This window comes from Ictalurus furcatus, chromosome 13, assembly GCF_023375685.1.
Source record: "Ictalurus furcatus strain D&B chromosome 13, Billie_1.0, whole genome shotgun sequence".
In the NCBI taxonomy this organism is placed as follows: Eukaryota; Metazoa; Chordata; class Actinopteri; order Siluriformes; family Ictaluridae; genus Ictalurus; species Ictalurus furcatus.
In genome coordinates this window covers 7,141,125-7,162,431 of record NC_071267.1, presented here as the reverse complement: position 1 = coordinate 7,162,431, position 21,307 = coordinate 7,141,125, and the positions used below count along the sequence as shown (strand labels likewise).

Genomic DNA, 21,307 nt, shown 5'->3' with positions numbered 1-21,307 from the left:
AGGGAACCAATATGCACCATATTCTAATGCACCTAAAGCAAGTAATTAGAGAAAAGTTTTGGGTACTCGGCTGCTGGTTTGGAAGCTGGAATACAACAAAAATGTTATTCGAATGAAGGTCATGAAGGTCCCCAAAGACTGGACAGGTCTGGATTTTCTCAAAGATCATTTATATAGTGGTCAAAAAAGGCCCTGTGAGTATTTATTTGTAGCATAGTAACATGGTCTGAGCGTGGGAAGCTACACACTCAGTCACTCTGCCAAGAAAACCAGCAAATTAGACAGAGAGGATTTTTCCCCTCAGTGAACTAGACATGGAACTGGGAAATAGTGTTGGCACTTTTGTGAGTTGTCTTACTAAAGATTGTTGTAGATGACTTCATTGTCCCACTATTCAGACTTCAGCTCCCATATCAAGTCAAGCTCCTTTAGGGGTGACACAAGTACATTTCCAGTTCACACCAGCAAATATAGATACAGACACTGATTCAAACAAAGATGTCACTCATTTTGTTCTAGATTAAAATGACTGAAATCTTTGTGAACTTGTGGACTGAATCTTTGGGGGAAAAAATAGCAATGAAGCAGCCCAGAGTAAGCCTATGCTACTACTCAACATTTTCACACTATCCAGATTTCGCAACAGATCCATAGCATAGCGACTACAATTATTCAGCACGCGCAAACACATCTCACACTGCTTAACTAAAACCAATGAGCTGTAACCTTTTTTCAGCTTTTTAAAATATCCAAACACGCGTTCCAGTCTACCATGAAAACGTCTTTTCATATTAACATTACCATGAAATACCTTTAGGATATTTTCCACTGAAAATGATTAAAATAACGTTAATAATAATACGGAAAGTTGCACCTTATATAATAAATCCTGGTCTATTTTTCTTTTGGGGTCTATTGCAGCAAGCTACTTCACCGGCTCTCAACTCCATATCTCTGTGCTTATAGTCTAGCTATCTGCCTAGTATCTTTCAAACAGAAATTGTATAATCAAATTGTGGTTAATCCTGTTTCTCATCACAGCAGCTGGTATCCAGTAAACAACAGGTTAAACAAAGGAATGCATACATTTAAAAAAACATTTTATTATAATCAGTATAATAAATGTTATTATTAGATCTTTATTAAATATAGACTTCGATTGTGGCCCTTCAGATTCTCACAAAAATGCTGATGTGGCCCAGGTAGAATTTGAGTTTGACATGCCTGATCTAGAATAACGTTACTGGTGCTTTGAACCACTGCTACCTTAACAGCTCAAAGCTTACTCAAAGGATACACTTGGTCACACTTTACCTCCTGCTGCTTCACAGTAAATGGGAATTTACTGTAAATTTAAAAAAAAACACAAAACAATCACATACTTTCCTATACTATATACACCCACACTTCCATACGCAGCTGTTTCATTTGCAGCTGTTGTTCTCTTTACAAACAGATGCAGTATTGCCAAACTTCCACCTTGTTTTCTATTGTTTCCTGACATTCAGCTTAATAAATACACAACTTCTGGATTAGGAGATCAGAACCATTCAGGCTCCATTCGTCACAGCATTACTGAGTGATTACACTGAGTTTTGGCTTCAGCTGTGGTTTCGTTTCCTGTTTCTACAAAGCATGCTGTGTCCAATATGTCCAAGTCCAATATGTATCCTGCTGATACATTTCAACTGTGTTTTAAAAAATAAAAAAAATGTTTTCTCATTCATCAGCGCTGCTGAATTCTCTAATCTGATTGGTCAGAAGCTGATTCATTTACAATAACAGCGTCTCTGACATTAGTGCTGGTTCCAAAGCAAATGCACTTTCTGATATACAGTGTTATTGTTTCTCTGGTAACAACTCACTTATAGGGACTTGTATTGGAGACACCATAAGCTTAATCTTAATATATAATCAGTGATATAGTGACGTTCTATGATGAGATGTTTGTTTATCATTTACAGATGAGTCTCGAGTGTCAGTGCTTTGTAGCAAGTTTTCTAACATGGGAATGTCTTCAGGTTTCTCTATATATATTGTTTTGTATCATTATGTAAATTGCATCATGGACATTCCACAAACATTAAATGTAACTGTAATGTACTAAAAAGGTACAAAAAAAGCTGATATGGGAATTGCATCACACCATTGTTGATTATTTTTCTTCCAACTGCATATGCCTCGCACTATTGCCATCATGTACCTGCACACTTAAATATATTTACTTTCTGTTTGAGGAACATGGAAGTGGCATATTATATTATATGCATACTATATACTTACTATACAGTCAGCTCCAGAATTATTGGCATCCTTTGTAACGATAGGTAAGAAGGTAATGAAAAACTTTCACAGGGGTTTTGTCAACAATTCAAGTAAAGGTTAGATTTAGTTTGTATTTTTAGTATGATTATAAACTAATTAACCACAAAGCAAAGACCAGTTTTTACAGCTCCAATAATTCTGGAACTCAGTGTATGTCTGTTGTTGGCATAACACATGATAATAAACATATTCAGTGTCTAAATGCAGATTAAAATAGACAATTGAAGATAGCTACATCCAGAAGGCAACAATGATATCTTCTACATGCGTTAGTGTGACTTGTCTACCCCCACCACTCTCTCTCTCTCTCTCTCTCTCTCGCTCTCTCTCTCTCTCTCTCTCTCTCTCTCTCTCTCTCTCAATTATACACACTTATGGGGTAAGCTAGGGTTTTAGTCCTCTCTCTCTTAGGCTCAGTGTGTGCCTGTGGAATTTCAGATAAAACCGACACTGAGCGATCATGACTACTTAACCTTCTACTAAAGACTATTAGTACACCATTACTCTACAGGAGAATTTTTCTACACTAGTCTCTTTTGCTACAGGTCCTCACTGGACATTCATGCTTATGATTGGTAAATCTATAAAAATGTAGACATAGCTGTTATTGGAACATAAACCACAGCAGGGTGATGGGATACGACCTGACGTGAATTTGAATAGGATTATTTTACTATAAGAGTATGTCCTGAAGTATTTTATTCCTTATATATGTCAGTGGTTTGCTAAAGATTAAAATTTCTTAATGAAACTTTCAACCATTTATAGCTAGATTTAATGCTAACACATTTAACTAAAACAGGTTAGTTTTTCAGGTTCGTTTTTCGTTATCGAAGTTAATAAGAGAAGTAAAGGCAGCTTAATCCAACCTGAAAGTGCAAAGTTCTCTGTCCTGGTGTTGAAACTTCACCATATCAACAAGAAGCTTAGCCTGAGATTTGAGTTACAGTTGGCATTGTCATACACTGCGTTTATATGGACAACGATAATCCACTCTTAACCCGATTAAGACCATACTTTGATTAAGAAACTACCATGTAAACAGCAATTTTTAATTACCTTAATCTAATTAAGGTCATACTCGAAGTAAGCAATAATCTAATTAAGACAGGTGGAGTATTCCTGTTTTAGTCGCATTATCGACGTGTATTACGGACATGTACACACCTTAATCACATTATGAACATCGTGTGAGAGTTTTCACCGCATTTTGCGACAGGACACGATCACACACAGCAGTTTTACGTTTTACGGCGAACAAGAGAGTTCTGCTGCGTCCCAAACCGCATACTTGCCTACTATAGGCCTATAGTGGGGAAAAATACATGTATCTCGACTACTATATAGACGGTAAGTACGCGATTTGGGACGCAGCCCACGGCTTCAAGCAGTTGTCTATTAGCACGTATAGCATTACAAATAATTAACTGCACTTAAAGCGTTCGTAAAAAAATTTAATAAAAACACCCAAAACTGCATACGTTACCAGAACGAAGACGTACTGTATGTTTGATACGTGAAATTCTGGAGGGATGTCGGATGGCGTGACTCGGTGACGTAATGGCTATTAATCTAATTATGTTCTAAAACATGTTAAACGGGAACATGAAAGGAGTATTCCAAAAGTGACTCATGTAAACACCTTAATCACATTATTGTCTTACTCAGAGTAAGGTCAATAATTAGATTACTGTTGTCTATGTAAACGTAGTCATAGTTATTAATCAATGCCTTCTGACCAATAAGATTTGAGAATTGAGCAGCACTATGGTAAACTGTCCTTGTTTCATTCTATATGCTGTGAAGCTTTTTCCTGAGAAGAGACCTGGAAACGAAAAAAGATTTATGTCAGAAATTATGCTTTTTCAAACCAGATTGAGACCTTTGATGGTGCTTTATAGATCCACTTTGCTTTGTCACTAACTTTTAAACATATCGACCCATTTTATCTTCCTGAGCGGACGATTTTCTTCGTGCTTCTGCAATCCTTTAGCTTCCTGCTAAATGGTCCACTTCTGGAACTCTTCCAACTTCCTTTTTCAGTCCCATCTTTTCACACAGCAGCCAGGTGAATGTAAACATTTGCATCAGGGGAATTGTGCCAGACTGAGCCAGGCGAGCTGAACTCATCCCACTTCTGGCATTTGCAAGTGGGAGAGCAGTTTGTGCTTAATTCAAGGCTGAGCGTTAGTGACTAATGGTAAGCATGGCTCTCAACTGTGGAAAATCATTTAAATAATACAATAAACTAGCCAAAACTATGTCATTTTAAAGACGTTTCCATGGCAAAGTAAAAGAGGTCAGTCTTATCTTTTTTAAATATTGACTTCAGCCTTCCAGAATGGTGCGTAAATGAAGTACAGACCAGCACAACTTATCAACTTTTTTTGCTAAAAGCACACTGAAATGTTCTGCCAGCACCTGTGAGTGGGTTGTACCGTGCCTATTGAATCTTTGCTCACTGGAAGTGGTAGAAACTAAACATCTTTCAAAACCACTTGTCAGTTGTTCATTTTTTTTCCTACCATTTTACTGTTTCTCTCCTAAAACAAGACACTGGCTGTGATAGGTGATAGACAAATGATAAGTAAAAAATGTAAAAAATAAAAAAATTAGAAAATGTGATAAGGATTTTCTTAGAATGAGTTTATTTCAAATAACTGTTATCTTTTATTTAAAATTTGCCATTTTTCCATAACATCCATCCATCCATCCATCTTCTACCGCTTACTCATGGGGAACCTGGAGCCTATCCCAGGGAGCATTGGGCACAAGGCAGGGTACACCCTGGACAGGGTGCCAGTCCATCGCAGGGCACAATATTTTTCCATAACATTTTCACACAAATAAATCTTGTTACTTCAGAAAAATGTTTGTATCCTAAGACAGTTTGTGAGTTTTCGTACATTTTACAGTTCCTGTGAAGTGCCTTAAAACACAGCGTTATTCAATGTGCTGCTGTAATTTCCACTGAAACAGGAAGTCAGGGCAGGACATATTGTGTGGCTCCGCCCCCTTTAAAAATTGCCGATATCATTTAGTGTGCAGTACCTTACAGCCCGGTCTATGCCGTACATGACAGTTAGTACCATAGATTTTTATAATGTCGGTGGCAGGACTCTTCAGATTCTATAGAGCATTTGATTGGACAGAAAATCTGATGAGAAGCCGAAGTGCAGAACGACGTCATCAGAATTGTTGATCTATATGGTAGAGTAGAGAGAGAGACTGTAGACGGTGGTAGAGAGAGAGAGACTGTACATTTTGAATGCATATATCTTCTAAATGTGAATTTTGTCATTGTTTTGGAGCGCACTAGCTTATAGAAAACAATTAAGGCTGACATATTCATACTAGAAGCCACATTTTGACTTCAAGACTTTAAGGAAAACAATGATTATTTGGCTACAACCATATAATCAGGATGAGTTTTCTTTTCTCACTAAGGAATCTGGTCCAAACTAAACATTTTTCAAAAACAGTTTGATTGTTCTTTGGGTTTTTTTTTTTTTTGTAAATGAGCAACTGTTTCTCAGCCACGGGCTCATATATATCATTCACAAAGGTGGTTTATCACTCAAGTCTTGGAGTTCACGTTTACAACTTTTGCAAGTCCCGACTTCTCCAAGCTGCTTGCTGCTCTTTGACACCTGGTAAAAGATCGCATGGCCCCGAGGTACACCAAAAACACAGCTAGTCTCTCATGACATCATTCAGGCAAAGAAATTTCACGGACTGAGGGCAAATTCTTTGCGGTCAGTGCTGCAGATGGGTAAAGTCAGTAAACGTATGGGAATAATAAAAAGAGAAACACCACCGTGCCTTCTGAACAAAACATTAGGTTTAGTTAGGAATTGTAGTCTTGACTTCGAAATGATAGGGGAAAAAAACGAGAATCTTTTTTTCTCTCATTTATGATTAAAAAAAAGATTTTTACTCGGTTTTCTTTATTTAATTTGGTCCAGTTTGTCTTGACTGTTACAAGACCTGTCTTTTCTGTCACATGTAGAGTACATATACGCAGAGCATAAATGTTTTAGTAGCTGGAAATTGCTCGAGCGCAGAAAGACAGAATTCAGTGTCTTGTGTGCTTTTTTTTTGTCTCTTTGAAAGCGGGTTTGAAAAACCCATGAAACCCTTCATCAGCCGTCCCACCTCCTCACTCAGGTCTGAACTCGTCTTTCTCTCTCATTGCCCGCCCCCTCCCATTCCTTTGATGACAAACGTGCTTCAGTGTCTTCTGTTTTCCCTCACAGCTAGAGATTTGGAGTGTCGTAGGGTTTGCTGTGTGACTGTGGCGTTGGAAGCGGAAATCAGAAATGTGAATTCTAACAAATGTTAGTATTTTCAATTTGGATAATAGCATCTGAAATTGAATTTGGAATTGAGACTGAATTTTATGGTTTGCAAAAATCATACACACAACCATACAACACACACACGCACACACAGTGTATCAGCTACTTGTGTGAGCCATATCTTAACCATAGGCACTTAGGCTTAGCCCATACTAGAATGAATATAACATTTTATATAAGTTTTGTGTTCGACTGTTTTTACCTGGATATGATTTTGAAAGCGAATCTTAGAATATGAATTAATAGACAGACTGAGCGTGTTTTGGAAATTGATTGTACATGTACGCTACTTGATTTTGAATTTCGTTCAATCAAAACTTTTTAATAGCACACCCACAAGCGTGAAATTCAGCAGAATTTAAACAAAATGTCAGTTCAAAATTCAAATTCAGATCATTCACATTTTTTTCTAATGGCATGATGCTAACTCTATTTATCCAAACCGACTGTAAGTCATACCACAAGATTTATCACTACACATCATCACAGTAGAATAATAAAAAAATGATTGTCCCTGCTGAAGCTTATAAGAAAGGCTTTGCAAAACCTTTTTCTCCTTCTCCTGCATACTGTTTATACAGGAGTTTCAGCCTGACAGAAAACATAAACTTCATCCATGCTGCGTGTCAAATCCAGAGATGATCTGAAAACTTGTACTTGTTTATGCGCAGACTCCTGGCAGGAGCACCCAAAGAGAAAGCCTTATCACAGCTGAAGGTAAATGAGACTGGAGCCATCTACTCATGCCCCATCACCACAGACCTGACCGACTGCACCAGAGTGGACCTAATCACCTCCAGTAAGCGAGTTTGCACCTGTAATTCACCTGTAATGTTGTGTTTAACCCTTATGCTCAGTTCAGGTCTAAACGACCAATTTGCCTATTTTATTAACATTCAAATGATTCTGATGTGCTTTTCTAATGAACGTAAAATTGTTTGTGAGAAATCACCTTTCTATTACAGTGAATATGTTCAATTTAATCCGAGGTTATCAAAGTGAAAAAAAGTGTAAATTTATTAATTAATTTGTTTATTTATTTGTTTGTTTGTTTGTTTATGTATTTATTTATTGTTAATAATAATAATAATAATAATAATAATAATAATAATATGTAATATGTAATATATGTAATATAGTATATGTAATATAAAATTAAATACAATATAAAAATAATAAATAAAAAACATGAATCAATGGCTTTTGGAAATTATATTCCCTTAAACACCCGGGGACATGCCAGTCGGTCCAGAATTATATTCCTTATCAGTCCCTCCAGGATTTAGCAATTTCGCAATTGCAGAACTTAAGGCAAAATCAAGCAAACTCTGCAATATTCAGAGGAGCTTGCAATTTTTCTAAATTACCGCCCATTTGGGCCAAGACACGTCATATGTCTTCATCGCAACACAAATTTCAGCCAAAGTCCTCTTCGATTCATGTGTGTCGAATATGAGTACAGCTCAAAAGTCTCATTTACCAACAAACATCACAGCGAAAGACTGCGCAAAACAATTTTGTGCAATTGCAATTTGGCTGCGACAGTCACAAAATATACACGTATATATTTTCCTAATACTTTTGAATTTCTATTTGCAACATCATTAATAAGTCATATGTTTGTAAAGTGACTTTTTAAGCATCAGAAAGTGTTAAGGGGTGGCTCTAAATTCCTAACAGATCTAAACTTTAACAGAACGAGACCTAATAACCGTTACTGTAATCTGTCTGGTGCTACGTACACTTTGTATTTCTCAAGGCAGTTTATATTGTGCTAGGTAGCTGTTAGCATCCTGAGAGTTTTTATCTTCATTATTATCACACTAGCTAACATTTGAGAGCTGTTAGTTAGCCTTGGCCAATGTTTTCCTACATTTCTTGCTTCCTTAGTGAAAGGGAGACTCAATTACCATCGGTAACTAAAATCTGTGTGATTAATTTCCGGACTCTTTCTTGTAATTTTATAAGTCAATTCAAGAGTTAAGACTTTTCTCATTTAACTGAAGAGGCACTTTTATGTAAGTGAATAAAGAGTTTTGGTCCTTTCACCACTTCTGCACATCAAATCACTGATAGAAGTAAAATTGTTTTCCATATGACTAATAAAAGCGTAAAGAGTTCCCCAAACCCACTTCAGTTTTTTTTTCTTCTGGCTTTTTGTAGTAAATGCTTCAGCTTCGACACACAAGTAGCAACACCTGTCTGAGTGTCACGCCACAGGTTATTATGTTCAAAAGACTAGTTCCTGTCGCCCTCACACAGCTGAGCGGTGATTGGTTACACAAATCTGGGACATGTATGTGTGTTGGAACAGAAACTAGTACATTGTGTGCTATTTATTTGTACATCGTAGGGACAATTAAGGATTGTCCCTTTCAGGTCAACAAGGGTGTGTTTAATTTCACTACACTCCTCTTTAATAACACCTGTTTGAACTGTCCTTTTCACATACCGTCTGTGAAGTTTCACACCCACCGATGATTGTACTGGTACTGCTCTAGTCAGTGGCAGAAATCCTGAAATAATTGACATACCACACCTCATGCCCTGCCCATGCCTGTGTCGGCTGTTTATGTTGAATGAAAAATGTATTGGCCCAGTTATGCAAGGCGATTACCTACGCAAACACTACGTTTTGTAGAGCCGACCTTTTGTTTCTTGAATAAACTTTTGACTTCCTCTGAAGTCTCTGACTTTCTTTGTTCTCTCTGTTGATTTTCATATAAGACTCAGACTGAAAGTTATTTACACATTGTCGGCATGGCTGATATCATTTCATTAGGAGTGCTAAACGAAAATGACAAGTCACAGCTATCGCACTACTGTTAAGTGCGAATATGCAGGTAAAATAAACAACTGCAAAGTCGAAACAAATCTCACACACGTGAATCTCACACCGGAGTGCTTGTAGGTGTAGTTTTTTTTTATTATTTTTTTTTTATTACACAGTCTGTGAGAAGAATTATATAAACCAAAAAGTCTTATATCTAGAACTGTGCACGATTTTGGCTTTTCCAGTGACACTGCACTAATACCTGAATTAATACTTATTTAAATATGAACTAATGAGTTATGTAAGGCATGCATTAATCATGAACTAATAAAGAGCTAACCTTAACAACGACACGAGTCTTATGAATTCACGACCACCTTAAGTACATGGTAGTACATGTTTGTTATGTATTTGTTTACGTAGTAATTAACACATAGGGGTAAATGAAATCCAACCTGCTCTAAAAGAAAGAATATGAATGAAACCTTTCAAATTGTTTATTCCATTTTCCGTATGCAGCTGTGTACACAAACATCATTGGATGGCACTGGATCACTTTCATAATTTGCACTGATTCTCCTTATCCAATGTAGAAAGACGGACTAATTATGTAAATACGCAGCTTCATGTGGCAAATTACACATACAGTATATAAATAATCTGAAATATAAATGCTTTCTTATAGAGCATGTTTGATTTAGTTTACCCCTTCATATTAATTAATACATTAACTAACACACGTGTACAAACGTACTTAAGGTGGTCGTTATTCACATATGAATTCATAAGACTCGTGTCATAGTTAAGGTTAGCTCTTGATTAGTATATGCCTTAACTCATCATGAGTTCATATTGAAGTAAGCATTAATTTAGGTATTAGTGCATGATTATTCATGTACTGTTATTGTAAAGTGTCACTGCTTTTCCCTGTTCCACTAATAAATAAATATTATTTAGTCCAATGAGTAACACTAAAACATAATAGGGCATGCTATAGGAAAATAATCAATGACAACTGGGTGTGATGTAGCCACCACACACAAAGTAGAGTTTATTATTTTCTTATATCAGTACTTCCTGATAGTGGTTTGTTCCTCTTATACCACAGCAGCACATGTTTGCCAAGAATAACCATTTTTTGAATTTATTTAAGAACAAATAAAGGCAAATCATACTTTTTATATCTGATTATACTTTTAGTTGCACTTAATGTTGTGGAAACCTGTGAGACGAGATACTTTCTAACAGCTATATACAGCTGTTAACCTTACTGTCCAGCTTTATTCAGTCCCTTCAGGATTTATCGATTTTGCAATCGCAATCACACCTTATTCTGGTGGAGAGGTTTGTGTGTCCATATGAACCTGAAGGCTGTGTTGTCTGGAGCCTTGTGCTCCTGGTAGGGTCTCCCAAGGCAAAGTGGTCTCAGGGGAGGGGCCAGACTAAGAATGGTTTGAAGAAACCATCATAAAGAAACCAAAGAGAGGAGGAGTTACCCTGCCTGGAGGAAGCCCGGGGTCCTGGAGGAGGCCCCTGTCCGTGAGATCTTCAACTCACACCTCCGGCGGAGTTTTTCGGGCATCCCTGTGGAGGTTGGGGGCATTGAGCCTGAGTGGGCAATGTTCAGAGCCTCCATTGCTGAAGCTGCGGCGGAGAGCTGTGGTCTCAAGGTCTTAGGTGCCTCAAGGGGAGGAAACCCTCGAACATCGTGGTGGACACCGGTGGTCAGGGAAGCCGTCCGACTGAAGAAGGAGGCCGTCTGACTGAAGAAGGAGGCCTTCCGGGATGTGTTATCCTGGAAGACTCCGGAGGCAGTGGCAAGGTACCGACAGGCCCGAAGGGCTGCAGCCTCTGCCGTGAAAGAGGCAAAGCAGCGGGTGTGGGAGAAGTTAGGAGAGGACATGGAGAAGGACTTTCGGTCAGCACCAAGGTGTTTCTGGAAAACCATCCGCCACCTCAGGAAGGGGAAACGGGGAACCATCCAAACTGTGTACAGTAAGGATGGGACACTGTTGACCTCAACTGAGGAGGTAATTGCACAGTGGAAGGAACACTTTGAGGAACTCCTGAATCTGACTAACACACCCTCTATGGTAGAGGCAGAGGTGGAGGCTGATGGGGGATCATCGTCAATTTCCCTGGTGGAGGTCACTGAGGTAGTCAAACAACTACACTGTGGCAAAGCCCCAGGGATTGATGAGATCCGTCCAGAAATGCTGAAAGCTCTGGGTGTGGAGGGGATGTCTTGGGTGACACGCCTCTTTAACATTGCATGGAAGTCGGGGACAGTGCCCAAGGTGAGTGGCAGACCGGGGTGGTGGTTCCCCTGTTCAAAAAGGGGGATCAGAGAGTGTGTGCCAATTATAGGTGTATCACACTTTTCAGCCTCCCTGGTAAAGTCTACTCCAAGGTGCTGGAATGGAGGGTTCGCCCAATAGTCGAACCTCGGATTGAAGAGGAACGATGCGGATTCCGTCCTGGTCGTGGAACAATGGACCAGCTCTTTACTCTCGCAAGGATCTTGGAGGGGGCCTGGGAGTATGCCCATCCGGTCTACATGTGTTTTGTGGATCTGGAGAAGGCGTATGTCCCCAGGGGTTTACTGTGAGAGGTGCTGGGGGAGTATGGGGTGAGGGGTTCCCTTCGTAGGGCTATCCAATCGCTGTACACCCAAAGCAAGAGCTGTGTCCGGATGCTCAGCAAAAAGTTGGACTCGTTCCAGGTGGGGTTTGGTCTCCGCCAGGGCTGCGCTTTGTCACCAATCCTTTTTGTGATATTCATGGACAGGACATCGAGGCATAGTCATGGTGTGGAGGGGTTACGATTTGGTGGCCTGATGATCTCATCGCTGCTTTTTGCAGATGATGTGGTCTTGATGGCATCATTGGTCTGTGACCTTCAGCACTCACTGGATCGGTTCGCAGCTGAGTGAGAAGTGGCTGGGATGAGGATTAGCACCTCTAAATCTGAGGCCATGTTTCTCAGCAGGAAACCGATGGAGTGCCTACTCCGGGTAGGGAATGAGTACTTAACCCAAGTGAAGGAGTTCAAGTACCTCGGGGTCTTGTTCACGAGTGAGGGAACATTGGAGCGGGAGATTGGCCGGAGAATCGGAGCAGCGGGAGCGGTATTGCAATTGCTTTACAGCACTGTTGTGACAAAAAGAGAGCTGAGCTGGAAGGCAAAGCTCTCGATCTACCGAGCAATTTTCATTCCTACCCTCACCTATGGTCATGAAGGCTGGTTAGTGACAGAAAGAACTAGATCGCGGGTACAAGCGGCCGAAATGGGTTTTCTCAGGAGGGTGGCTGGTTTCTCCCTTAGAGATAGGGTGAAAAGCTCGGCTATCCAAGAGGAACTCAGAGTAGAGCCGCTGGTCCTTTGTGTTGAAAGGAGCCAGTTGAGGAGGTTCGGGCACCTTGTAAGGATGCCCCCTGGGCGCCTCCCTAGGGAGGTGTTCCATGCACGTCCAGCTGGGAGGAGACCTCAGGGAAGACCCAGGACTAGGTGGAGAGATTATATCTCCACACTGGCCTGGGAACGCCTCGGGATCCCCCAGTCAGAGCTGGTTAATGTGGCTCGGGAAAGGGAAGTTTGGGGTCCCCTGCTGGAGCTTCTGCCCCCGCGACCCGATAATGGATAAGCAGTTAAGGATGGATGGATGGATGAGAAATGAAGGCAAAATCAAGGAAACTCCGCAATGTTCGGAGGAGCTTGGAATTTTTCCAGAAGTACCGCAGATTTTCTGCAGATTTGGGCCAAGACGCGTCATGTGACGTCATCACAACACTCACTCAAACAAAGCCCTCTTCGATCCACGTGCGTGGAACATGAGTACAGCTAAAAGGTCTCGTTTACCAACAAACATCACTGCGAAAGACTATTTCCTGGAATTGCAATTTCGTCAATTCAAATAGTTTTCCACAAAAACTCCACAAATTGCATCGCAAATTTCAAAACAAGCGCCACAAAATAAAGCACTTTTGGCCACAACAATCACAAATAAACTCAGTGAAATCCTTTATAGGCTGCTTATTCTCCCAGTTTAAAGGAAAAAATGCATCTCGTCATGCTACCGAGAAACCCAAAAGTTACCAAGAAACCAAAAAGTCCTCTGTCCTGAAGACTTTCCTGTATCAGAAAACTTACAGCTTTATCTTTACCTGTTACAAAGCACTGATACTGGAGACTCCTTCCAAAAATGCTTACTGAACATCTCGCAGAAAACATATAAACCATATCAACAATTACACATTTTTAAAAAATCAATTTATATTGAGTGTAAATTATCACTATAGAAACGATGCCATATTAAAACAAGCACTACAGCCTGTACTACTGTTAGAGCTGCTCTTACAGAAAATTAATCAGCACATTCCGACCAATCAGAATCGAGAACTCATCAGCGTTGCAGTATAAGGGTTTGATAATTAACTAATAAATCGAATACTGCTTCCTAGAATTATTGTCATTATATTTATGAGGAAGGTACAGGAGTTCTCTTTAATTAATATTCCATGTGATCCGTGTGGACAAGTTAGGACTGTATTTTTTTTTATTCTATATTTTTTTTCCTAAATTCTTTCAATATGTGCTTTCTGATTTGCATTTTCTCTTGAGCAGCAGATTCATCCGAGATGATAGAAGGCATGTGGCTTGGCGTGACCGTAGCCAGTCAAACCGAGCATCCTGGTGGACGAGTGTTGGTAAGACAGGATTTCTCTATCATTAGAACATACCATGTAATGCAGTGGAGGAACTTAATAAACCTTTGTACCTGTGGTGCGTCATTAGGGAGGAAGTATCTATAAAACAAAAAATATTTAAGCAGAGGGCTCATATTCTATAGTTCTGTCTGTTGCTAAAAATAACTGAATAACTTTTGTGTAAGACAAAATAGTTTCACTTGTCGCATTACCTACGTCTCTGTACGTCTCTGAATTAAGGAATGTTCTTTTTCAGGGGAGTGGTGTGTCCTAACCATTTAGCTTCACCACCAAGAATCTTTAATGACACATGCCAAGTTTCGAACTTGGTAATTACATTGTTGCAAAATATCATTTGTGATAGATGTTCATGAGTCCCTTGTTTGTCCTGAGCAGTTAAACTGCTCACTGTTCTTCAGAAAAATCCTCCAGGTCCTGCCCATTCTTTACTTTTCCAGCATCTTCTGCATATTTGACCTCTTTCTAACAGCGGCTATATGATGTTGAAATCCATCTTTTCACACTGAGGACAACTGAACACAACTATTACAAAAGATGCAACCATTCACTGATGCTCAAGAAGGCAACACGTTACTTTAAGAGCCAGGGGGGTATAAACTTTTGAACAGGATGTAAATTGTTATTATTTGGTCTTCTGGGAAACATGTAAATAGCTTATGTAGCTTCTGAAGGGCAGCACTAAATGAAAAAACAAGAGCTTTAAGCAAAATAATAACTGTTTAACTGCTCAGGACAAACAAAGGATTCATGAACATCCATCCATCCATCCATCTTCTACCGCTTACTCCTTCTTCAGGGTCATGGGGAACCTGGAGCCTATCCCAGGGAGCATCGGGCACAAGGCGGGGTACACCCTGGACATGGTGCCAGTCCATCGCAGGGCACAATCACATACACACTCACACACGGATTCATGAACAACTATCACAAAACATAAACACTTAAAAAATATAGTCGTTGATCATCCAGGTAATGACACACGGGATTAAGAATCAAGCGTATGTAAACCTTTGAACTGGTTCATTTGTGTAAATTCAGTTATTTATTGTGTCTTGTGGACTATATGTAAACATCTCTAATGTGAAATAGCTTATTCAGGGCAGAACTAAATAAAAAACAAAATAAATTTTTTATGATCCCTCTCATTTTAAAGCAAAAAAATTATTAACATTTTGCAGATTCTGCAAGGGGTATGTAAATTTATGAGCACAACTTAAATATATACTGTACATATATCAGCTCGTATAGTATTCCAGAGTTTTGTTTTGTTTTTTGTTATTGTTGCGGCCCAAAATACTTGATTTCGCTGCAGTTTTTTTTTTTCTTCAAATTTGCGATGCAACTTGCGGAGGTTTTTTTTGTGTTTTTTTTTTTTTTGCGGAAAACTACTGGCATTGGCAAAATTTCAGTTGCATGAAATGGTTTGCACGGTCTTTCACAGTGATGTTTGAGGCCTTTTAGCTGTACTCATGTTCGATGCACATGAGAGGAAGAGGGCTTTGACTGAATGCGTGTTGTGATGACATCACATGACGTGTCCTGGCCCAAATCTGCAGAAAATCTGCTGTAATTCTGAAAAAAATTGCAAGCTCCTCCGAACACAGCAGAGTTTGCTTGATTTTGCGTTCATTTTCGCGATCGCAAAATTGTGAAATCCTGGAAGGGCTGATATATGGTCAATATATGGTAACATGCTTTATAACTGTGTGTCTGATATATGTATTTTTATATTCATGTCCTCATGTTAGTCAAGCATCTGAAGAATAGTTTCTTCTCACAGGCATGTGGCCACCGCTATGTTAAAATAGTGCAGGGTGGAGGAGAGGAGCAGCGGCGCATGGTGGGCAAATGCTTCGTCCGGGGTAACGACCTGAGCTTTGACCACAATGACTTATGGCAGGACCACTCATACGAAGTGTGCAACCCCAACAACGACATGGAGTTGGAAGGCATGTGTAACATGGGCATTTCTGCAGGCATGACGGACAGCGACGTCTACATCGGCTGCACTGGGAGTTTTGAATGGCAGGGTGAGCGGCAGAGATAACTCCACCTGCACGACTGCTTAACACTGCCGCATATGATCTGAGCAACCTTCTCTTTCTTTCACCAGGCAACGTGCATGTTACATGGAGAGACACAACCCCAGACAACTCCTGGGATTACAGTGAAAAAGACTTGGGTTCTCTAAACAAGCGCAACAGCTACATGGGTATGTCCAAATTTCCTTGGTTTTAACTGCACAGAACAAGTCATTTGCCACTATTACTGTGTTTTAATTACATGAATGATGTCTTTTTGATTTTAGGCTACTCTGTGACGGAAGACATGAAGTTGTTGAGCATAAACGAGTACACAGTGGTTACAGGGGCTCCCAGAGACGACTCCAGGGGTTCAGTGACACTGGCAGTGAAAGGGTCAACCAACCTCGAGCCTGCAATTGTGATCCCAGGAGAGCAAGTGGGCTCTTACTTTGGGAGCAGTATAACAGTGACGGATCTCAACAATGATGAGTAGGTCCTCAGTTATGCTAATACTAACGTTTCAGCTACAGTCTTAAGTGTGATTTTCTCACACAGTGAAAGTCATGCCTTGATCAATTCACTGAAGTAGAAGACAGTAGACTACTCAGTTCCGCTTGTAATCAGTTAACCGGCTGTCAAACTATCACTGATGCTCCTGGATCACTGTTTGGAGGTTAGCAGATTTTCAAATTGCTAGAAGTTTACTTGTGGTTGAGTAATGTGCCAAAATGAAACATATTTCAGTTCAGGAAAATGTGTAGTCTTTAGAACCATACAGTATACGTACAGTAGAAAATGTCAAGTTTTCCCCAGGTGGCCAAAATATATTAATCTTCAGATTAGATAGGCAAATTCAACTAATATTTCTCTTTATTAGATTGTTTTTAAACACATAGAAGATTGTTAAACATATTTTTAGACATTTCCAGCTTGAAATGGTTTTATTCTCTTGGCAGAAATTTTACTTTTATCTAGAAGGGAATGCTTAACCATAAGTAAAATCATCTGCCAAATTATCTGTCTAAAAATATGTTTAACAATCTTCTATCTGTTTAAAAACAATCTAATAAAGAGAAATATTAGTTGAATTTGCCTATATATGGTATAAGGCATTTTTACTTGCTGAGATATAATTTTGCAGCATATGAGCAATGTTTATAGCAGGTGTATGGGAGTGCAAATAAGAGATGGAGAGAATCTGAAGATTAATATACATTTTAAGCTATAACTTAGTAAATATGTCTAGAAATAGGCTTAATAGTCTTATAATTATTATGCAACAATCTTTTCCTTCATTCATGATATCTTAATAAAAATTTAAAAAACATAGTGATTACAAAATGTCGGTTAAATGACATGAGTATAGACTTCATAAGCCAATTATAACACATGTATTGTAAAAAAAAAAAAAATAACAGCAAGATGCCTGGCACCTCCAGTGTTATACTGTTAAATTACAGAAATCTGCCATACATGTTTAATACTTTTTTTTTTTTTTTTTTACAAATAATAAATAAGACAATATTAATTGTGCATAAATAAATTTTTAAAAAGTTACTATATTTAGATATGAATATTAGAAAATGTCTTTCCCAAGTGATCACACATTCGTTCTTTGTCACTACAAAATGTCTATCCTTATTCATCGCTCCTCTGACTGCTCACCTTTCACCACAAGCATGAAATTGTCCATGTGAACAAACAGGGTACCAAACAAAAGCTAACCGATCTCTCTTGGCTTTGCCATGTTTTGTGTTGCATGCTCACCTCAGCTGGAATGACCTGATAGTGGGAGCGCCGTTCTATTTTGACCGCGACGAAGACCAAGGCGGAGCAGTGTACATTTTCATGAACGAAAATGGAGCTTTCCAGCTCAAGCCTAGTGTCATCCTGAACGGTGCCACGGGTTCTGCGTTTGGATTCGCCGTGGCAGCTATAGGAGACATAAATCAGGATGGATTCCAAGGTACAATGTACTTCAGAATGATACAGTAAAAGAATACATGCAATGTACACTAAATTGGCAAAAGTATGTGGACAAATTGAAAGCACACAATTGTTATGAATTTCTTTGTACAATTTCCCTTCACTGGGACTAAAAGGCCCAAACCTGTTCCAGCATGACGACGCCCCTGTGCACAAAGCAAGCTCTATGAACAAATAGTTTGCCAAGCATGGACTGGAAGAACTTGAGTGTCCTGCGCAGAGCCCTGACCTCAACCACACTGAACACCTTTGGGATGGAATGCCAGCTGCACCCCAGACTTCTTTTCCTAACGTCAGTAATGCTCTTACGGCTGAACAAGAACAAATCCCCACAGCCACACTACAAAATCTAATGAAAAGCCTTCCCAGAAACTGGAGGTTATTATAACAGCAAAGGGGAATAAATCTGGAAAGCACGTATTGTTGTGACAGTCATGTGTCCACAAACTTTTGCCCAAACATATGTCTTGCATAGAATAGCATTTGTATTTACTTTAATAAACCAAGGCTTCGTGTTGTCAGCAGATCCGTATAGTTTTCTGAACATAATAATTCTTGCATTTTAATATTAAAACTGAAGTTGAATGTATCTGGGGGGAAAAAAAAAACAAAACAAAAAAAAAACCTGGATTTTTGCTGCCACCTAGAGGATGAATAACTGAAACACATGAAGGTGTCAACTCTCGTCGATGTCAACTCTCTTGGTCTGCTTTGTCAGATTTTGCAGTTGGAGCTCCGTTCCATGATTCTGGAAAAGTCTATATATGGATGGGGAGCAAGGAGGGAATAACAAATGTTCCTAGTCAGGTAAAGTTAAGCATTTGGGGTTTTCTCCGGTACTCCGGTTTTCTCCACAAATACAAAGACCTAATTGGCATTTCCGAATTATCCGTTGTGTGTTAACGTGTGTGTAATTGTGCCATGTGATGGGTTGGCACCCTGTCCAGTGTGTCCCCCGCCTTGTACCCTGGGATAGGCTCCAGGCTCCCCCACAACCCTGTGTATGATTAGCGGTATGGAAAAATTGATGGATGGAGAGATAAATGGATGGAAATTGACTTCAGAAAAAGAAGCTGTTCCTGAAAAGAATGATTAGATGATGTTTTATCCAACTAGAACTGTACAGATTGTATAACCCCTTTTCTTTGGTAGGTTATTGACGGGAAGTCATTGGGCTCTGGTGGATTCCAGACATTCGGTTATTCCCTTAGCGGAGGCATGGATATGGATGGCAACAAATATCCTGACATTTTAGTCGGGTCTCTCGATGACCGTATAGCACTTCTGAGGTTAGTTATGAAATGTTTACTACGGTACCTGAGGGTGTATTCCATCAAGTGTGTAGGAATGAATATTCCTCCGATAATTCATTGTTCTCATATTAGGGCACGTCCAGTTATCCATTTATCCAAAAACTTCACAGTAGAGCCAAAGATTGTGGATCCCAGCCAGTGCACGGATACTTGGTAAGGATGCTGCCTTAAACATTTCGGGTTCTCTTTATCACCGAGAATCCTTTTCAGATCGTCTCGGCTGCAACCACTGAAATGAACATAATTATGTATTATGCATTTGCAGTATCACAGCAAAGATGTGTTTTACTTATATGCTGAGCAACGGAAACCGCAACTTCAAGAAGGACATTAGTAAGTATAAGAGGAATCAGATGAACGCTTGGATGTGACTGGTTTTATGAATGATAAGCCCATTAGCCTTTTCTTCTCTTCTCAGCTGTAAAATACACTGTAGAGGCAGACCGCAATCGGCGAAGCCCAAGAGTGCAGTTCCTCAATGGAAAAAGCACATACACAGGCCTCCTATCGTTCTCCTATCCGACCTGCCAGGAGCTCAAGCTTCAAGTAAACGTAAGAGGCAATTGAGACTGTTATTTAATATTTACACAAGCCAACACATTTACTACTATTACCTCTCATCATACATGTGCATTCTCATCAAAATAAAAAAAGTACACTGACATTCAACAACCTTACGCAAATATCCACTAATGAAAATAATTATTATAAGTATTAGAAAACTGCAGTGAGACGTTGACCGAAAAACATCACACAGCCAGATGACTAGATTTCATTGGCCTACTTTCTGAATCTTACATTGACTGGCTCAATGAAGGCTGGTGAACAGCTGTGCATGAAATGCATGATTGTGCAAACTATTGGATATGTTGCTGCTACCCATCGCAGTCAGTGACGTATCTTGATCTTTCCCTTGTTTGTTTTTGTCCCCTCACAAAATTGTTTCACCAAATTAGAAATCGTAATGTGATTGATTACGCTGTCACTTGTTAATTCCTTAAAGTCTCATGTTTAATAACTACAGTTAAAGTCAGATCAAATGAATATCCAAGAAGATTAGCATATACTGACGTCCAAGAAGATTAGCATATACTGATGTCCAAGAAGATTAACATATACTTATGTGATATCTATATAATAGAAGTACAAAACCTTTTAAATGTATCTAAAATACTAAAGTTACAGTAGCCCTAATGGTAATTTGGGAAAATGTGCCATGTATACTAAAGTCATAGTTACAGTGCTTGAAGTGGAAAAAAACTCCCCTTATTCACATGTTGGGGTGTGCATATCGGCTAATCATTAAGTATTACATTCTGAATTTCTACAGCGAATAAAGGATACTAGGAAATATCGCTGATGTTCACAACATAAATTTATTTACTCAAAGGAACAACCTATTGCCACACTATTAATTGTATAATACAGAATAATAAGATATAATAATTTAATGATGTAATATCAGTGTTTTACTGTAATAATGTAATAATATAATAATGAAATATCTGTATGATACTACATACTATTAGTTTTATTATGATTATATTATGTGTGTGTGTGTGTTTGTGTGTTAATCAGAAAGTTGTTGCACGTAAACACCTTATTCAAAAACTCCACTGAAAGGAGATATATGCGCATGTTTAGTTTGCAAGGAATTGTGGGTAGCAACAGGTGCTTAGGTATTTAGGCATGGCAACTCAGGCAAACTTACAACCACCATGTATACAGGATTTTTTTGTTTGTTTGTTTAATTTATTTTTTTACTTTATCTTCAGACTTGTCGAGAGAACGGGAACAGTTG

The 21,307-nt window shown here is 39.1% G+C and overlaps 1 protein-coding gene across 2 annotated transcripts in view; it reads left to right on the top strand.

The window, feature by feature from the left end:
* Positions 1-21,307, top strand: part of itga3b (integrin, alpha 3b) — a 66,173-nt gene that overhangs the window by 20,018 nt on the left and 24,848 nt on the right. Inside the window, exons 1-12 of one of the 2 annotated variants that reach the window (XM_053639129.1) lie at positions 6,376-6,662; positions 7,355-7,482; positions 14,080-14,162; positions 15,964-16,213; positions 16,297-16,395; positions 16,492-16,696; positions 17,980-18,173; positions 18,912-19,000; positions 19,346-19,482; positions 19,579-19,659; positions 19,772-19,839; positions 19,925-20,058. In XM_053639129.1, the coding sequence (XP_053495104.1) occupies positions 14,094-14,162; positions 15,964-16,213; positions 16,297-16,395; positions 16,492-16,696; positions 17,980-18,173; positions 18,912-19,000; positions 19,346-19,482; positions 19,579-19,659; positions 19,772-19,839; positions 19,925-20,058 (1,326 nt within the window). In that variant the 5' untranslated portion in view covers positions 6,376-6,662; positions 7,355-7,482; positions 14,080-14,093. Of the gene's footprint in view, positions 1-6,375; positions 6,663-7,354; positions 7,483-14,079; positions 14,163-15,963; positions 16,214-16,296; positions 16,396-16,491; positions 16,697-17,979; positions 18,174-18,911; positions 19,001-19,345; positions 19,483-19,578; positions 19,660-19,771; positions 19,840-19,924; positions 20,059-21,307 lie in introns of those variants that run through there. The other variant, XM_053639128.1, reaches the window with a different exon arrangement.